Genomic DNA, 18,577 nt, shown 5'->3' on the forward strand with positions numbered 1-18,577 from the left:
GGGATTTATCCACGTTGATTTAATCTATATTCATAAACACTGTTTTATTGTAATTTAAGTACACAGGCATCAACATATATCAAGGAGAAAACTGAAGAATGCAGACTATCATGCTTCATGTCACTCTCGGTCAGTGATTCCATTTTACTGCCTGACAAACTTTATTTGGCGATCTTTGGTTTTAGATACATATATCTGCAGGACTGATATTACCATTGTTTACAGGTTGGTTTATTTTTCTGGCAATCCTTCCGATTAAGATTGTTTATGACACAACCAGCTTGTAACGTGTTTATAGAACTGTAGCAATATGATTATTACATCCTTTCGAAGTTACTTTTACAACGTGGTCATTAAAGTTCAAACAAAAATATCGCTATAAAAAAAGCAAATCTTTTAATAAATAAAATACTAATGGGTTACCAAACAGATTATTAATGACTTTCAAGCATTTACAAATTCAGTGCGCTTATTCGGGATACCTATGTCTATTAGTGTATTTCCCCTGGATTGTTTCTTTTTCACTATCAGTCCCACAGATGTATGTACCTAAAAACCAAAGACCGCTCTTCATTTTACCAAGCTGATCTCTGCTAATTAACAATAAATTAATTGTGAAATTGGTTTCGTGGCAAGACTTCCTTTTGTACCCCCACCCCAAAATCCACCCGCACTTTTTTTTTCCAAATGCCTGTTTAATCAGGACCTTCTTGGGAATAAATAAGAATTGGTACGGAGACGTTCCCCAAAAAGGAATATGACAAGTGAAGTACAGTCCTACATATCACGAAAAGGACGCTATAGCTATGTCTGAAATGTCTTATAACATAGGTTTCGTTGACCAGTATTGACCTGGAGCTTAAATAATAGACACACCCGACTGTCACATCATAAACTATACATTTAACCACAGCATAATGGCGTGTGTAACATAAGTGATCTGCTCGGCAAAGGACCGGTATAAATGGAACGATAGCTCTGTTGGTAACTACATATGTGCTAAAGCAATCACTGGCAATCTGCAGGACTTTCTGAATGACAAGCCTACGGCCCGCTAACTGAAAAAGGTTGCCTACGCCCATGTTAAAAGGCTTGTGGTATCAGAGCTGACCTGGGGCTGCACAACATTTTAACTCATAATCGCCAAGCAACACTATAATTTCGTACAATATTTCCTATTCATTTCACTTACAGTTCCCTTTTGTGATATTCAATATATCAAATAAATAGTTCTATGTAAAAAAAATTTAATGAAAACTCTACATTACAATATTAATTATACTTACCAAACATTGAAGTCTAAATGTGAAATCACTTCAGATAGTGAAACTTGAACTCGACAGACAATAGGGAGAGATTCACTATCAAGTAAACTCTTCAATTTGTTTTCAACCGCAAAATCATAGAGAAACATTGATTTCTGTGAGCTGTCTATATATTTTACTCCCACATCTCTTGATTAAAAACAGGGCATCTTTGGATTATATAATTGCATAGAAAAAAATCTCGTTAATGGCAAAGAAATTAATAATAAATGATCGAGGGAAGTAACTGTCGGACTTAAAACCCGTCACATAGAACATGTGCTTCTTTTTATTTTAATGTTTTCGTTTTGTAAGACCATTATATGCACACTTCGATGCATTAGCAGAATCACTTGAGTGTTGGACATGATGATTTTGCTGTATTTCTTCCCGGCTCCTTACCTTTCTGAGTTTTAACCCTGCCGAAGTCAACTTTGCCTTTCATCCTTTCGGAGTCGATTCAATAAAGTACCAGTCAAGAACTTGGATCAATGTTATCGACTACTCTCTCTCTCTTTCTCCGCACTATTACAGTTCTTGTGTCTCAATCAGAAGCTATTATTGTATATTTCTGTTCGTTCACGCTTTCTTTATTAGATATTTTCGCTCTTTGTTGTCGTCTGATGAACGTTAACTCCTTTTTTTCATGGCAAGTTTCACTATAAGAAAGAAGACACATTAAAGTTGCGCTCATTGACTAAGTTTTGACATAGTTATCCCCCAGAAAGGAAAAGGGGGCGATCTTTCGATACCAGCACCAAATATCGGCCTTTTCCGTATTAGGGGCAGGGTTAGGGTTAGGGACGAATTCCCTAACCCAAACCGTAACCCTAAAACCCTAACTGTAATCCTAACCCTGACCCTAAAACCCTAACCCTAAACCCTTCAAAAGAAATCGCGCTCTCTGTATCTCGCTTTTACGACGTCGTTTCCCTCTCTGAAGACATGAACAAACAGTATTTGTAGTCCAACGCTGCAAATTAGAAAACTTTTGCTAATTATACCCAGATTCTCTCAGAATATAACGCTAAGTTGTATCTTTGTGTGGTGATTTTACCATTGATTGAAACTAGCAACCGAGAAATAAGTATTTTATTTATAAACACAATTGACGCGTTAATTGACCTTAAGTTAAACATAGAATCTTCTGTTATCTGTGAGACTCCCGAGAAATAATATTTCACATTAAAGATCAGTCGACGGACGAGATGGTCACATCTGGAATACCTTCGATCAGGGCTGATCAGAGGCCAAGTAACAACCTGTGGTGTCTATCCTTTCCATCATACCTGAACCCAAGTCCATGTAGCTAAAATATTGTATTTCATAACGGGAAATAAGTCATAAAGGGAAAATATCTTTAAAAATATAAGGAGAGTTACATATCACATCGAGTGAAGATCTGGTTAGCTTAGATTGCTTCTATTTATTCTTTATGCATACATCCACAAATTCTGTCCGAAGTCGAGAATTAGTTCCCTTGATAAAGTATTGTCAATTCACTCCAGCACCGGCTGTTTATGTATCTATATATCCGATGGATGCAAATTAACGCTGCCGCTACACATAGTTTCTCGCAACTTGCGAGCCATCAACCGACTCAAAAGTTACATATATTGTCAGGAAAAAAGAGGATAAGTTTCGTAATATTTTCTCAGTAAGGCGTTAGTCTTATGTAAAGTTCTTTGATAATGAGATTGATGTCTTCATCGTTTGAAATACATACAAGTTGTTGCGAAAGTATCCTTCCTTTGTCATATTCGGACTGTATTGATATGTAAGTATCAATTATTAGTACGAAAACAAGAAGCTACATTAAGATCTGTCTCAATATTAATTTGTTTGGTAGTTGCAGAAGAATTTATTTTCTGGCACAGTGCTGTAACCACCCAAGTCTTGGTTTTGGAAGTCTTTTGGTGCGACCGAGTTTTAGTTTTGTTTTGCTGTTATTAACTTTGATTGACCAAGTTTATGATCAAAGAAAAGTAAGCTCTTTTTTAAAGTACGATTCAACCGACAGTAAAATTTAATGATAGAAATTAGAAAGAAACAAAAAGTTTATATATCACTTAAATCGTTATTATGCTTGTTGTAAAATGATTATCTTTAGCATTTTACCTCCGTTCCCAATCGGAGAAGAATTTACCTTGATATCGCTTGTAGACAATGGATTACGATTCTGAACTCGAATTTTTATATAGTGGTTAGTCAAGAGTGCATGGCTTATTATCCTTGCTCTCACATTGTGTGAATTGGCATTTTTTTTTTTTTTTTTTTTTTTTTCTTGAAGGAAGGTGAATACGGTGGAACTGTTGATGAAATTTCCTACAGTTACTGAAGTTTGGATATAAAGATATACTAGCTTCAGTATAAGAAAAAACAGTTTTGCCGACTTGAAGAATCAAGTAGATAGTAGAATTCATTTTATTGAATATTTTCATTCTTCAATGAGATAAAATGAATGCAAACTCCTGAAAATTTTAAATGAAACCATCATGTTAATGAATAATAGATGAAGTCTTACAAAAGCATTGGTTTGATTTTGCAGTATTCATTTACTATTATGGTCTCTAGAAAAATCAGGTGGGTATAATCAAAACTATTAGATTTATCATGAATATGTTTTATTTAAATAAACTAGGAAAGATTAACAGAAACAAGGAAACATTAACAGAAAGTATTGTTTACACACTCGAATTATTGTTTAAGACATGTTTATTCAGTCCAAATAATAGTTTAATAGAAATTCATTTCAAAGAATGCTGATTAAAATATAGTTACATGACACCTTCCAGTTATAGAAGAGATGGCATTTGAACTGACTCTAAATGACATTTATTTAGCTGTGAATAAGCTGAATAACAATAAGTCTTCAGGATCTGATGGAATCTGTGCAGAGGTCTAGGGATGACAAAATGTTTGAACTCTTAAATATATTAATTTGTCACTGTTCGAGAACTGAGAAAGTGCCTTAAGACTGGATTGATGCCATTTTTGTCTTCTTGTATAAAGTGGGGCCAAAGGATCTGTGGTAATTTTCATGGGATTTTGCTTTTGTCTGTAGTTGGAAAGGTAGTTGCCCACATTCTGTTAGAATGTTTAAATACCTTCATAGTTCCAAATATAATGTCCGAGTCTCAATGTGGTTTTCGTTTCTCCAGGGGCACAGTTGATTGTATTTTTAATATCAGACAATTTCAGGAAAAGTACATTGAACAGAATTTTGCCCTATACCATTGCTTTGTTGATTTAAGCAAGGTATTTGATGCTGTTAATCAAAATGCTCTGTGGATAATTCTAAGGAAAATAGGTTGCCCAGAAAAATTTGTAAACATGATCAGGGCTTTGCATCAAGATATGAAAGCTAGAGTTAATTTTGGTAGTAGGCTTTTTGCCATGAAAATGTCTTTGCCTCTGCATGCATCACTTCAGTTAAATCAATGATTCTGAAAAATCAAATGAGATGGGCTGGCCATATTGTCCGAATGGCAGATGAACGCATACCCAAACAACTGTTTTATGGTGAGCTTGCAGAGAGGAAATGCAATTGATATAAAAGAGGTTTAAAGATGGCATAAGGACTACCGATGAAGTCCGGATTGAACTGGATGGCAAACAAAGGTGTGGAGTGAAGTGAAAGCTTTTGAGGAGACTAGGAATGACATATGCAAGACTCAAGAGAAATTTAAAGACGAATGTTGCAATTGAGAAGATGAACCTCGGTGACCTTTTTCTGTACACAGTTTGTGACAGACTATGCCTTTCTTTTGCTGAGCTCAAATCTCATTTGCAGACCCATGAACAATAAACCTCCACCAACTACTCTGCCTCTATATCTGTACACATCTTTCAATGCTGTGTATGCCATTCGTCGTCGTCGTTTAACGTCCGCTTTCCATGCTAGCATGGGTTGGACGATTTGACTGAGGACTGGTGAAGCCAGATGGCTACACCAGGCTCCAATCTGATTTGGCAGAGTTTCTACAGCTGGATGCCCTTCCTAACGCCAACCACTCAGAGAGTGTAGTGGGTGCTTTTACGTGTCACCCGCACGAAGGCCAGTCAGGCGGTACTGGCAACGGCCACGCTCATCTCGCTCGAGAAACCTCATGTGTCACCCGCACAAGAGCCAGTCCAGGGGCACCAGCAACGACCCCGCTCGAAAATCCTACAACAACCCCACACAAGAGCCATTGGGTCTACAAATCTAACGGAGGCCTCAAAGGACATTTTAAGGTCCACAAAGGTCAGAACATAACTGCAGCCCTTGGTGGTCCAAATCAGATATGCAATCTATGTGGGTGTCTTTTCAATACCTTGGTTTAAAAAGCCATATCAGGTGCCATGATGGATCTAAGGTGTAAGCACAGGAGATGGTCAGACTCTGCATAAGGAGTAGACAACCACTGTATATATACACACACACACACACACACATCTGACTTTCAGTATACTTTTGTCTCTAATAATACTTGAGTTGACATTTATAGTATATCTTCTTTTATTTCAGATTTTCACAAGTAATTGAGATTATCATTTCTCGTCCAAGTTACGTCATCAAATTTATATTTTGAAAACTGCAGTTATGTGTAGAACACCTGTTACATTGTTTACTTCACTTCAGTTAAAATCTGCATTATTTCCTCTGACTTCCAATTTACAATAAAAGCAATTTTATACTATATTCACATATGTCAACTGAATGATTTTTGTCAAGAACTTAAACTTGAAAAGCTGACTAAATATTTTCACTTAGACTGTGTACTAGTTCTTTCAGATCTGGATTTAACTAAATGGCTGGAAATAGTTTAAGGATTTATTTTGATTTTATCCACTTAGCATTTAAATTGGTTATATTTGACCCAAATATTCTATCTGATTTATGTTCAAACTAGCCAGATCCAACCTATCACATCTACTCTACAATGTCATTCTAGAAAATAAACAATCACATCACTGAAATCTCAAAGCTCTGAGATAATGTAGGATTAATTCAAAATAATGTGAATAAATAAGCATCATATTTGACAGAATAATCCGAATGCTAAAGGGTTAAAAATTACCAAATTTAGTTCTGGAAAAGGATTCTATCCTACAAGAAATTAGATTACAAATGTTTGCAGTTGAGAAAACTTCAAATTTAATGAGGAGAGGGAAAGGAAAAAAAATAGGACTATTTTACAGGAAGTATAGGTTTAGAATAATTCTTTGGAAATTTGTTCCAACATGTCCTAACCATGATGGTGGCTAAAACAGACTAAAGAACATAAATCAGAAAAGTAAAATAATTTTTGTGATTTGTAAAAGAGAACATAATGGAAGATGAATCAAAGAGTCAGCTTCTTGGAAAAACACAGCCGGAAAATATTGATTTTTCTCATGAGAAACAGGGAGAGATGGAGAATAAATCCCACTCCAAAGACATTTTTGCGACAAAAAATAATTTAAAGCCAAAAAAATTTCCTCACTCCGGATCAAAGTCTTACCAATGTAAAGAGTGTGGCAGAAATTTTACAAGAAACAATTCTTTATATCGGCACCAGCTTATTCATACAGGAGAGAAGCCATACCATTGTGATATCTGTGGTCGAATGTTTTCACAAGAGAACAGTTTACATAGACACAAGTATATTCACACAGGGAAGAAACCATACCAATGTGATATTTGTGGGAAAAGGTATACTGGGAATAGTGATTTATCTTGGCACAAACGTACACACACAGGGGAGAAACCATACTGCTGTGATGTCTGTGGTAAAAGTTTTACCGGAAATAGTGATTTATCTCGGCATAAACGAATTCACATGAGAGAAAGACCATATCAGTGTGAAATCTGTGATAAAACGTTCTCTACAAGTAGCCATTTATACAGACACATACGTATTCATTCAGAGGATAATCCATCATACCAGTGTAATATTTGTGGCCAAACATTCTCAATCAGTGCTAATCTATCTCGCCATATACGTATTCACACAGGAGAAAAACCATACCAGTGTGATATATGTGGTAAGGCATTCTCTAGAAAATATGTTTTGTTCAGTCACAAAAATAGTCACTCACAAGTAAAACCATACCACTGTAATATCTGCGGTAAAATGTTCTCTTACAGTACTGGTTTAAATAGTCATAAACAGACTCATACAGAAGATACACCATACCACTGTGATGGCTCTGATGAAACATTTTCAGACAGCATTAGTTTATCTTCTCACAAACATACTCACACAGAGGAGAAACTATACTGCTGTGATGTCTGTGGTAAATCATTCTCTGTCAACAGTAATTTATGTAGCCACAAACGTACTCACACAGGAGAGAAACCATACCATTGTGATATCTGTGATAAAACATTTTCTAGGAGTAGCTCTTTGTCTACTCACAAACGTTTTCACACAGGTGAAAAACCTTACCACTGCAATATCTGTGGTAAATCATTCTTTGCTGCTAGTGGTTTATATTTCCACAAACGAACTCACACAGGAGAGAAACCACACCATTGTGAAATCTGTGGTAAAACATTTTCTATGAGTTATAGTTTATCTAACCACAAACGTACACACACAGGAGAGAAACCATATCACTGTGGTGATTGTGGTAAAACATTTACTTACAACAGTTCTTTGTATCGTCACAAAAGGATTCACAGAAATGATAAATAATAATTGAGGCACACCATATAACACTGATTGGAATTTGTGAACGAAAATATTTACAGCTCTCTGACACACTACCATTGTCATATATGTCCATGCATGTGATTGCTTTACTGATTTCAGGAATGTGACCATGTTGGAGTACTGCCTTTATGGATTTCAGTTAATTGCATTGTCAATAGTATTGTACCTTTTCAGAAGGGTAAAAAGCAAGATAGATTGATCTGAACTTAAAGTAACATAAAGGAATATTTCCAAATATTCAGATAACCTGTCAATTAAAGTTCTTAAATATACAAGATAATTGTTATTGTTATTGGAAACAAACTACATTGGTATTTATTGCACAAATTCCACCATGATTAAGTTTCGAATACTCTAAGGGTTTCATCATTCATGTACACTGTTTACATTAATCAGAGTGGTTCCACATGGCCGCAGTCAAATGACTGAAACAAGTAAAAGAGTAAAGAGTAAAATATTCTTAAATATTACATTTACAATTAATTTTGCTTGAGATTAAATTTAATATCCAGCCTGATTTCTAAATCCAAACAGTTATATTCACTGTTGTACTGTCTTTAACACTATTTGGTGGTGTACCAGGTGTTTTACTTTGTTTAGATGATGTTTTAATATCAAAAGTTTTCACAAACGAAAAATAGGTATTATTAATATATATAGTAAAAGGTTGTATGGATATGTGCTCTGGTATTACCACATGTAATACAGTATTAGGTGTGCATAGATAGTTTTGAAAACTATTTCTATACAGTTTTTAATAATACCATTAACATGTCACTACTATGTAACAATAATTTAGTAGACATAACCTCACTTTTGTACTGGGATTTATTAAGATAAAAGATATCACAATGTGCTCACATACACAAAAATAATGATAATAATAATTGTACTACGATAATTAACACCTGATATTTGGATAAAATGTCTTTATATGAAAAAAATAAAACGCATCAGAATGAAATCAGTTTTTTTTTTTTTTTTAAGAAAATGCAAATAAAAGTATAAAATAGTTATTTGTGTTATTTTATCTATAACAGATTTTTTCAGCCTGAAATTTCTGCTATTATAGATATTGTAATGACCAACTGAAAACTTCTCTGTTATTTTCAGTTCTGGATGGAATTTTTGCTGACAGCAGTTGTGTGTAAATTTATCCTATTCACCGACAGTGGTTCTATGCCTTTTATCATTTGTTCTTTTGAAGCATCATGCAGTAAAAGAGTGATGAACAAAATTTTAAAAGGTTTGAACATAAAATAACGTATAGTAATATTTGATACTTTCACTAGAAGCCAGTACTTAGTTTTGGTGTTGGTTCTGTTAAATGAACGACAAGCAAATCTACCACTTAGACAGGATGCCACAGTATCACAGTTTACTTGGCCAAAGTCCCCTTTATGGTTTAATCAAAGGAGAAAAAGCAGTGCTCTTAATTTTTTTGTAACGAATGGGATACTTGTGGGGGGAAATGGAAGAATAAACGAAGTCCAAATGCTTGTAACTGAGTGGATTCAGCTAAAGACACTCAAAGCCGGTTTGTGGTGTTAAACAAAATGATGGGCTAACTCTGCCATCCAAAAACATATAGAGACTTCTATACAGTTTCCATTCACCCAACATTAATCATTTTCATGAACATAGTTTAAGTCAACCTGAGACACTTGTCTAAGATACCACACAGTGGGATTAAAACCAAAAATGCATGATTGCAAAGCAGATTTATTACCATCATGTCCATATCTGCTCCCAGTAACTGGGTAAACTAGAAACATGTAGAATAGTTCGTTTTTGGATTTGGTTTGCAAGATTTTTTATGTGATTTCATGTGTTGAAGCATATTCTGTTGTGTCTGGGGAGAGTCATTTTCTTATTGTGCCTTAAAATTTAACACACTCACCGTCAAGACTATTGATAAGGTTGCAAGACGCAACGAAAATTTGAGGAAAATAAAATTAAGAAATAAGTGGAAATTTTACCGGTGAGTGTTAAATTTTAAGGCACAATAAGAAAATGACTCTCCCCAGACACAACAGAATGTAGAATAGTGTTTTGTTTAAAGAGTACAGTATGCTGGTAGTAAATTTGAAGTTATAACTTGGCTGTTTTAGTATGATAGATATTAGATGAACAAGGATTGTTGTGGTTTAGCACCAGATCAGACCTATGTTCAAAGATGTTCCAGATATTACAACCCCATCTTTCTTTTTGGTGTCTACAGGACTACATTATCCAATATAACCTTTTTTTCTCTGGTAGACTGTGATTTGAGAGAGACTGCTTTTGATTTCATCTATGGCTTACACCTTAAAGACATGCAGTTGTCACTTTTGTCCTTTATGATATTTCTAGAAGAAAAGAAATATAATTCAATTGTTACAAACTCTGTTTATGATGTTATTTGATCTAACCTGATATTATCTTGAGCATCTGCAGGTACCTTTCATCCATAACTCAATGCATTTTTATTTATTTCATATGAACTATGTTAATCATTAGCAATTTACAAATTCTTTGATCATATATGCACAGCCACTTTTCACCTCCTCCTGCACAAGTTATGGATTAGTTGTTCTGCATAGATGAAATGAATGAACAATCACTTTAGAACAACAAAATCCAGGTTTGTAATGATTTGCAACTCTTGAACTGTTTATACCCACCGCCTGCAGCATGTCTCCAAAGTGTACAGATTAAATATTTGCTATTACCACCAAGATTAGCATTTGTGATTGGCTTCACCCTATAATAATATCCCATTGGATTTTGTCTCAAAGAAAAACTTTGCATGTGTCAACAAATGTTTTACTTGCTGATTTCTGAAGGAAGGTGTAGTAGTACTTGGCTAGCTCCAAATATCCAATCAATATTCAGTGTGAATAAATCAAATGATTGCACTACAAGAATGTTTTTTTTTTCCCTTATAAACAACATTGTAGAAATATAGCTCTTTCACCTGTTGGAGATATTTCTGTCACGATGACCAACAATTTAGCCACTGATTTCATAGGGATAAGTTCCCACCCACCAACTGTCTGTAATTAAGGTATTTGTTTTAGACAATGATTTACCTAAATTATTCCTATAAGCTTTGTGTGTAAACACCAACATGCTTCAAATGATGCCAGTGTTTTGGCTTGATTTAGACCTCCTTAGGAATAGGCAGTGTTGGACGTTTGGAGCTAGCTAAGAACTCCTACACCTTCCTATAGAAATCAGCAAATAAAACATTTGTAGATACATGCAAAGTTGTTCTTTAAGACAAAATCCAACAGAAAAGATTGCTTTATGAATGTTATGAATAGATGTACATACCATTGTTCTTATTTTCAGTTTCATGTGCTCATAATAATTTAGTCTAGTTAAAATAGATCTGCAAAGTGAAAACATCACATTAATTTAAGAATTAAGACTTCAACTGGAGTGATAATTGTTATTCATAATAAAATAGTGGTATGTCTATGTGTTTGTATTTAGAATGGAAGTAAAAGAAAATCTACAGTCAATATACTTTAGATTAATCCTTTAGCATTCAGATTATTGTCGAGTGTAATGCTTATTTATTCACATTGTTTTGAATTAATCATGCATTATCTCATAGCCTTGAGATAATGACAATGTGATTGCTTATTTTTAGAATAACATTGTAGGGTAAGTGTGAGAGGTTGGATCTGACTGGTTTGAGCATAAAACAAGTAGATTTGGGCCAGATATGGCCAGTTTAAATGCTAAAGTTAACTGACAGTATACAGTTTCAAACAGCAAATTTTTGTTGTGTAAGTGTGACATATAATGACTATTCAAAACTTCATAAAGACCTGAAGCATGGCAAGGTTATTTATCATGTCACTGGGACTCATAAATGACAAAGGACTAAGATCAATGATAATACGATATATAACAGATCTGTCCAATGCATGGCATGGAAAAATGAACATTAACACAGGTTGACAATGATCTATGGATTACATATACCATTTATTTATTTTCATTAAACTAAATGTTGAGACATGCAAATTTACATTCAGCTTAACCATTAAGGTCCAAAGAAATCAAGTCATAAATAAAAGTGTATACAAAGGGATAAATTTCTTTGATGAGATTCATACAGTGAAGTTCAGTCACATAATGTCCTGTTATAGTATCATAAAATAGTTCATTTTTTTGTTTTAAAAATTATTTGTGATTCTTGCAAAACTTAACAACAGATTCTTTGTTGTTTAACTTTTTCATTACCATATTTCAGTTGTTTAAATTAATTTTGAAAAATAATGAAGAATTTAGCAAAATAACTAATTATTCAGCTGATGTTTTTAACATGGCATTTTGATGGAAGGTTTAAATTTAGATCACTTTAAAACAGCAAGTTTGTTTCAAAGAACCAAGGATGGTCTCAAGGATGTTGGTATTAAAAGAGTTTAACAACAAATTATTGTTAGATGTATCAACATTATTATTTGGTCAGGTGGAGGCGCAATGGCCCAGTGGTTAGGGCAGCGGACTCGCGGTCATAGGATCGCGGTTTCAATTCCCAGACCGGGTGTTGTGAGTGTTTGAGTAAAAACACCTAAAAGCTCCACGAGGCTCCAGCAGGGGATGGTGGCGAACCCTGCTGTACTCTTCCACCACAACTTTCTCTCACTCTTACTTCCTGTTTCTGTTGTGCCTGTAATTCAAAGGGTCAGCCTTGTCACACTGTGTCACGCTGAATATCCCCGAGAACTACGTTAAGGGTACACGTGTCTGTGGAGTGCTCAGCCACTTGCACGTTAATATCACGAGCAGGTTGTTCTATTTATCGGAATCAACTGGAACCCTCGACGTCGTAAGCGACGAAGTGCCAACAACTATTTGGTCAATTTTAAAGTTCACTTTACAATTACATGGCTCCCAGTTTGATTTCACTGCATTACATCTTGCTCTAGTAGCTTTTCTTAAGAAACTTTGGCTGACTCAAGCATCAAGAGTGAAACTGTGTAGACTGGAACTGTATGGAAGACTGTGTGATGGACTGTGCCCGGTCTTAGGTCATCACCAGGTTGGCCTTTAGAAGCCTTTGGTACAGAGTCCACTCTGTTATAAGCATTCACATCATTTTACTGGTACGAATATATCTTGATATGCTGCTTCCCACTATGGTAACACAAAATTCATGGGTTCTTCATTTCTCCCATTAGTCTAGCTCTTGTAAAAGGTCATGGGTGCAACTCTTTTCCCCTCCAAAAAAAAAAAAAAAACACAGAAAAAAAGTTACTTAAATCACAGTTGTAAACTTTGTCATCAGTTTGGATATATTTGTGGCTTTATAAAATATTGTAGGGAGTATTTCATCTAATCCAGCAGTATTTTTTACAGTTGGGAAGTTATTTTGTCATGAATCGCTCATATTTTAGGATATACTCAGGGTGAATAAATCAAATGATTGCATTACAAGAATGTTAATTTCTCCACAAACATAGCAGAAATATAGCTTTTCACCAGTTGGAGATATTTCTGTCAATGACTGACAATTTAGCCACTGATTACATAGGGATAAGTTCCCACCCACCAACTGTCTGTAATCAAGATATTTGTTTTTGACAATGATTTACCAAAAATATGATAATGATATTACATCATGGCACAGCCATGATAACCATGTAAAAAGCATACAAAATCTGTTGGATTTCCTTTCATTTCTTTCTGGAGATATCAAAATTCTCACTAAACTTTTGCCTCCCGATCACCAAGACATTTGTGAAAATGTTGAAAATTAGTTCCTGGAAAGTTTTTGTAAGCCTCAGAGGGAATCCTTTACTTTCTCTCTTTTTCTTTTGTTGAACTTTCAGACATTCAGGTCAGCTGCCCAGTCATTGCTTCACCTTTACAGATAAATAGCAATTTAGGGACAATAAATCCATATGAATTTAAAAGATACCGTTTCAGAGGAAGCATTACCAAAGTAATTGGGTTCAATGATTGGGTTCTTCTCCAGAATGAAGATGTTTGCGTTTGGTTACCTGTAACTATAAAACAATGAATTTACCACACAAATCAGTTATTTGGCTTCTCTTCTGTATGAATTTTTTTGTGTCTCGTTAAATGCTTTTTTTCAGAAAATGATTTGCTGCAGACATCACAACTGTATGACTTCTCTCCTGTATTCTGATGAGTATTTGAATGACATCTTTGAGAAAATGATTTATTACATACACTACAATGATATGGTTTCTCTCCAGTATGAGTATGTACATGTTTCATTAAAGGACTTATTTCAGGAAATAATTCACTACATACATCACACTGATACGGTGTCTCTTCTGTGTGGATACGTATATGTGTTGCTAATATGTTTCTATGAGAGAATGATTCGTCACAGATATCACACTGATATGGCTTCTCTTCTATATGAATACAATTGTGTTTGGTTATTTGGTTCATGTCAAGGAAGAATTTACCACAAATATCACAGCGATATGGTCCTTCTTCAGCATGAATAAGCTGGTGTCTATTTAAGGCAGTTTTCTGAGAAAATGATCGATCACATATATCACAGTGAAATGGCTTCTCACCTGTGTGAACACGTTTGTGTCTAGTCAAGCCGCTTCTTTGAGGAAATGCTTTATCACAGATATCACACTGAAACGGTTTCTCTCCAGTATGAATACGTGTGTGATGGGTTATTTGGCTGACACAAGTGAATGATTTGCCACATATATCACAGTGATACGGCTTCTTTTCTTTATGAATATACTTGTGTGTATTTAAATTACTTTTTTGTGAGAAACGTCTGAAGCATATATCACATTGATATGGTTTCTCTCCAGTATGAATAAGTACGTGTTTAGTTAAATTATTTCTTTCAGAGAATGATTTACCACAAATATCACAATGATATGGCTTTTCTCCTCCATGGATGTATTTGTGTGTAGATAAGTGACATTTTCGGGAGAAAGATTTACCACAGATATCACAGTGATACGTCTTTTCATCTGTATGAATATGTTTGTGTCGAGTTAAGCTTCCCCTCCGAGAGAAAGTTTTTCCACAGACTTCACAGAGAGACGCATTTTCTCGCATATGATTAAATTTATGTGCTGTTAAAACTCTTTTCTGAGAGAAAGTTTGACCACAGATATCACAAGGATATCGACTCTCTCCTGTTGGAATACGTTTATGTTGAGATATCAAACTGCTCATTGTGAATCTTTTATTACAAATATTGTAATTATGAAGAATTGATCCTCCTTTGGTTTACATTCAATTAATTTATTTCCAATTATGGATGACTTTATATTGATATCAGCAGTATCATTACGTAGGTCTTCTTCAATCTCTGATCACTAAAACCAATATTTTATGGCTTTTTATGCAATATTTTTCCTTCAAATCTTCACATTTTCACCACACAGCAGCAACAACAACAACAAAATAATTTTCGTTCTTTCCTGCCAACAGCCAATAACAAGATGGCTTATAAGTGAACAATCATTCCTGAGATAATTATTCCAAGAGATGTAATTAGGATAGAATTCTGTCTTGCAATGAAAAATCAGGAAGTTTAAAAAAAAAACACAAAAAATAGTTCCACTTATCACATAGATTCTATATGAAAATTCCCATCAAGAAACCGAATGTATATTTATGGTAAATTAGTTTAAGGTTTATATACAAAATCATTAAGAGGATGTGTTGAAAAATGGAGGTCAAATCTCAAATACTGTGATACAAAGTACTGAAGAAATTCCCAAATAAATAGTGATATATGCTGTATCCCAACAAACCTATGGCAGTTTGATAAAATGGACATTAAAATATAAAGGATGATGATGAATTTAATCCAGGATTTGAATGAACAGCTTTATACGAGATCTTCATAAAAACCACTGTTTCTTCTTCAATTAAGAATAATTATGTTGATGTATCTTAAGTGAAATCTTCATGTTCATAATACCACTTGATATCCTAAAATAAAAAAAACAGTATATTAAAAGAGTGTTTGATATTAACTTGAATATTATAAAATAAAATACAAGATTACTCCATAAAAGTATGTTCTACTAAGTCTCATAAACAAGCTGCACTAATTCAATTTGCAATTATTTGATTGATAGAAATTACTAACGAAGAAGCCCCCAATGATGCAATTTGATTGGTGGAGAACTAATTCTCAAAATCTAAATGCAGATAGATCTTTCCAAATTATTGCAATATACAAACACCAATATCATCTCATAAACAGCAAGAATATATTTTTACTAACATTATGTCTAGAATATTTACAAAAAGAGATCGATAGAATAAGTACTAGGCTTACAAAGAATAAGTCCTGGGGTCGATTTGCTTGACTAAAGGCGGTGCTCCAGCATGGCCGCAGTCAAATGACTGAAACAAGCAAAAGAGTATGTATAAACAACTAACATTTGTTTTATAAGTGTCGGAATGTGTATCGTATACAAGATGATATTTTTTCTGGATGCAGAAATGCCATTAGAACAACAAGAAATACTGGGTAAATTACCTTTACAAATCAGAAAAATTTGTCTGCATTCGGAAAAAATATTTTCTTATTTGTATCATACAACAATTATTTATCTGAACAACTTAATTTTATTTTTCAATTGGTTATTTAATCCTAGTGACTTCTAACAAGAAATATAATGTTAGTGAATTACATTTCACTGCAACATTTTGTTGATGATTTACTTTGACAGCTCACTAAGCAAAAGCACTACAACATAATGTTGATTCATTTTCCAAAGAACTTTTGGATTCACCATCACTCTGAAAAACACTTAATTTCTGCTTCTGCCACCTCTAGGAACTCCCAACTATCTCCCACTAATCAGCGTTAAGGACAGAGAGAGCAGTACAAAACTTTATCTATGATACCACGAGAGGCAAAGACAGTGGGGATAACCAGTCCAAAGCAAGTAACTCCTTCTGTCGCTTCACCACTTCAAAAAATTGATAATTCTGAGTGAAGAGCCTTAATGAGATATATTTGTACCATTACTCAAACATAAAGGAGAAAAAATGCAATATCATATGCAGATGAACAGATGAAAATAAAATTCAATATTACAAATTTTAAGCACTCATCTACCAACCCTCTAACACATTACTGTTCAGATACAAAGACCCAGGACGATTGCTGTCTCAGATTTAGAATATGAGAGACCTGGTAATCATATGTGACCTAGTAAGTAATCTTATGTGATATGTGAAAGACTTGGTGATTACAAATAAATAATCTGATGGTCCGACATCCAGAAGATTGGCTTTGTGCAGTGACTGAAATAATGAGAGAGATTGAAAGTTTTAAGACTCTACTCCTTTCAGCAAAGAAAATAATAATATGCAGTGGTTTACTAGGGGAAGTCAAAAATTATCTGCACTTTCACCAAAACTTTCTTTAGGTTGGCTACACTGCCTTCAGTGCTCGCATCTAAAAGGTGGTACTCTTATGATTATATAACTGAGGTTTGACCTTGATCACTCCAGTTTTCTTTCTTGTATTACAGAATAAACCTGGTTGCTCCACTGGCAGTGTGCACCAAGGAAGAAGAGAAATCAGTGTTCTAATTTCTTTGATCTGAAGGTATGTCAGGGACTGAAATTCATTGCAGGCTTTCAGGACAATATGGGGAGAACATTCTACTGTGTAAAAGTGTGTATAAGAGGATCAAGAAGTTTTTAAATGGCTGGACAAGCATGAAGCAGAAAGAGGGAACAGGATGCCCATCAACCTCCACCACTAAAATGAAGATTCAACAAGTTTGAAAGATGGTTCTGGCAAACAGCAAGTGACCATCGATGAGGTTCTCTGCAAATTAGTCATGGTTTTGTATATGAAATCATCCACGACAAGCTTCGCTTTTGTAAAGTCTGTTTAAGATGGGTGCCAAGAGAGCTTACCCAAGTGCTTAAATGCAATCAAGTAGAGATTTGTCAATGCTTACTAAACCAATGCAACAATGAAAGGTGAAGCTTTTTGGGAGAGAACAGTCACAGGAGATGAGGCCTGAGTCCATCACTTTGAGCCAGAATCTAAAAGGCAAGAATTGCCAGCAAAGAAGAAATTGAAGACTCAACTTTCTGCAAAAAAAAATGATGCTCTTTTTTGAGATACAAAAGAGCTATACTGGGACATTACTTGGAAAAGGAGTTTATAGTCACAAGTGAAAACAGCAAATTGCACCAAATGCTGTTGTAAAAGCAAGGGTTATTGTTGCATGGTAATGCATGCTCACACCATTAAAAAATGGGTTTTGAGTTGCCCCGAAATATTGAATACAATATTCATATATTTGTTTTGTGATTTACCTTGCATTTACTTTGCATTGTTTTGGCCTTACCCACAATCCTTTGTACAATATATACTACACAATGCTTCACAGTAATTATTCCATACATACACGTGTGTGTGTGTGTGTGGAGGCGCAATGGCCCAGTGGTTAGGGCAGCGGATTTGCGGTCGTAGGATAGCGGTTTCGATTCCCAGACCGGGCATTGTGAATGTTTATTGAGCGAAAACACCTGAAGTTCCACAAGGCTCTGGCAGGGGAATGGTGGCAAACCCTGCTGTACTCTTTCACCACAACTTTCTCTCAC

General features: G+C 34.8%; 3 protein-coding genes across 11 annotated transcripts in view; 1 reads left to right on the forward strand and 2 right to left on the reverse strand.

The window, feature by feature from the left end:
• Positions 1–1,414, reverse strand: part of LOC106881365 (zinc finger protein 239-like) — a 5,898-nt gene extending 4,484 nt beyond the window's left edge. The window contains exon 1 of the mRNA XM_052969131.1: positions 1,287–1,414. Coding sequence (XP_052825091.1) covers positions 1,287–1,414 — 128 coding nt within the window. The remainder of the gene's footprint in view (positions 1–1,286) is intronic.
• The window catches only part of LOC106881366 (zinc finger protein 883-like), a 102,497-nt gene extending 93,499 nt beyond the window's left edge, over positions 1–8,998 (forward strand). For 3 of the 6 annotated variants that reach the window (XM_052969298.1, XM_052969296.1, XM_052969297.1), the window contains one exon: positions 5,815–8,998. In XM_052969298.1, coding sequence (XP_052825258.1) covers positions 6,620–7,966 — 1,347 coding nt within the window. In that variant the 5' untranslated portion in view covers positions 5,815–6,619 and the 3' untranslated portion in view covers positions 7,967–8,998. Of the gene's footprint in view, positions 1–2,710; positions 3,290–3,594; positions 3,888–5,814 lie in introns of those variants that run through there. The other 3 variants (XM_052969300.1, XM_052969299.1, XM_014931722.2) reach the window with 3 other exon arrangements.
• Positions 8,999–11,845: 2,847 nt separating this feature from the next.
• LOC128248328 (zinc finger protein OZF-like) overlaps positions 11,846–18,577 on the reverse strand; it is a 14,273-nt gene continuing 7,541 nt past the window's right edge. For 2 of the 4 annotated variants that reach the window (XM_052969304.1, XM_052969303.1), the window contains exons 2-3: positions 16,281–16,348; positions 11,846–15,928 (exon numbers count right to left, since the gene is read on the reverse strand). In XM_052969304.1, coding sequence (XP_052825264.1) covers positions 14,018–15,163 — 1,146 coding nt within the window. In that variant the 5' untranslated portion in view covers positions 15,164–15,928; positions 16,281–16,348 and the 3' untranslated portion in view covers positions 11,846–14,017. The remainder of the gene's footprint in view (positions 15,929–16,280; positions 16,349–18,577) is intronic. The other 2 variants (XM_052969301.1, XM_052969302.1) reach the window with 1 other exon arrangement.

Source organism: Octopus bimaculoides, chromosome 7 (genome assembly GCF_001194135.2).
Source record: "Octopus bimaculoides isolate UCB-OBI-ISO-001 chromosome 7, ASM119413v2, whole genome shotgun sequence".
Classification (NCBI taxonomy): Eukaryota; Metazoa; Mollusca; class Cephalopoda; order Octopoda; family Octopodidae; genus Octopus; species Octopus bimaculoides.